Source organism: Myotis lucifugus, unplaced genomic scaffold (assembly GCF_000147115.1).
Source record: "Myotis lucifugus unplaced genomic scaffold, Myoluc2.0 scaffold_1126, whole genome shotgun sequence".
In the NCBI taxonomy this organism is placed as follows: domain Eukaryota; kingdom Metazoa; phylum Chordata; class Mammalia; order Chiroptera; family Vespertilionidae; genus Myotis; species Myotis lucifugus.
The window spans coordinates 78,263-79,731 of record NW_005872174.1 but is presented as its reverse complement, the minus strand read 5'-3'; the positions used below and the strand labels follow the sequence as shown (position 1 = coordinate 79,731).

General features: G+C 59.2%; 1 protein-coding gene across 1 annotated transcript in view; it reads right to left on the bottom strand.

Annotated features, from left to right (window-relative positions):
* The window catches only part of LOC102424797 (hemicentin-2-like), a gene marked incomplete at both ends in the record, with an annotated part of 105,169 nt that overhangs the window by 25,959 nt on the left and 77,741 nt on the right, over positions 1-1,469 (bottom strand). The window contains 1 exon segment of the mRNA XM_023748081.1: positions 1,106-1,291. Within this exon segment, the coding sequence (XP_023603849.1) occupies positions 1,106-1,291 (186 nt within the window).

The following is a 1,469-nucleotide window of genomic DNA, read 5'->3' as shown; positions in this document are numbered from 1 at the left end:
GCAGATCCTACGTCATCTGACCTCCCTCCCCCGCACCCCCTCCCCTCTGAGCCTGGACGCTCTTCCCCCACGGAATCCTCTCGCCTTGCTTTCACTTCCTTTGGTCTCGCTCAAGTGGCATGCTATCTGAGTGCCTTTCACTGACCCCCTAACACAGCACCCTCCATGCCGCCTCCCATCCCCTCACCTTACCTTATTGTTCAGAGCACATGTCCCTTGCGAGATTTCATTTTTATATCTGTTTGTTTTCCATCTCCCTCCACCTCCAACACCTCAGGTGCAGGGGCTTTATCCTGCTCACTACATCTCAGTGCCCAGAGCTATGCCTGGAACAGCCAGCATCTGCAAGCCTTGCTGAATGCATGAAGGCTTTGCTCATGCACCTCCTTCCAGGAAGCCTTCCCTGATTTCCTCCACCCCAGGCCAGGCTGGGTCGGGCACAACCAGATGTCCCGCCCTGGATCTGTGCCTCCCCCGTTGGGCTCTGAGAGCCTCCGGGCAGAGGCCCCTTCATCTCTGGAGTTTCATGTGGGGGTGGGGCCCTCTCACTTTCCCCCTCATGAAACTGTACGTTTATATAATTTCTATAAAGCCTGTAAACAACAGTATAAGAGGAGCCACTTTAAATAGAGCCGAGCAGAGCGGCTGTGCCAGAGAAACTGGCTCCTTGCGTGTCTCTGTCTCAGATCTTTGGGGTGTTAAACAGGGCAAGGTACCTCCGGACTGGGCCTGGGACAACACTGTGTCCCGAAGAGCTGTTTGCGAAGACAAGAAAACAGCTATGTGACGACTGGGCTGGAAAGTGAAAACAGTTTAGCGCTGACATCCCCGTGTCACGTTGTTGCCCATGGCGACGCCTTCCCTCCATGGCGGACCGTCCCCTTCCCTTTCTCAGAAATACCCATCGCCTTTGCCTCCTAACAGAACCCTCTCGGGGATCCTGCCTGAATCCGTGCGTCCTGAAGAGCGATTCCTACGATCTCACTGGTAAGTGCTGCCGCCTCCCACTCTGAAGGCCGCGCGTGTGCAGGTGAACAAGGCCCAGCTGCCGGGAGGTGTCGGGCCTGCGATCCACTGGCCAGCGGGCCAGGAGCTGCTCCCTCACCTGAGGATGCGGCCGGAGCCGTGGAGGTGGGTGCGCTGGGAGAGCGGGAGGGGCAGGCCGTCCTTGAGCCAGCTCATGTGGATGGGCGGGGAGCCCCGGACGGGGCACGCCATCGTCACCAGCTCCCCAGCCCTGTGCACCAGGGGCCCTGCGCCCTCTGTCCCCTGCTCAATGGTGGGAGGGCATTGGGGGGGGGGAGAGAAAAAAAGGGGCAGTGAAGGGGGTCTAACAGAAGGGGCTTCTTGGGGAGGCCGGGGGTTTCTCCCCAAGGGTGGTTCTGGGAAGGGGGTGACATTGCCTTAGAATTTCTGCCCCCATCCCACCCGGGGAAGGAAGGGAGGGCATTGCCTGGGGGGCCAACATC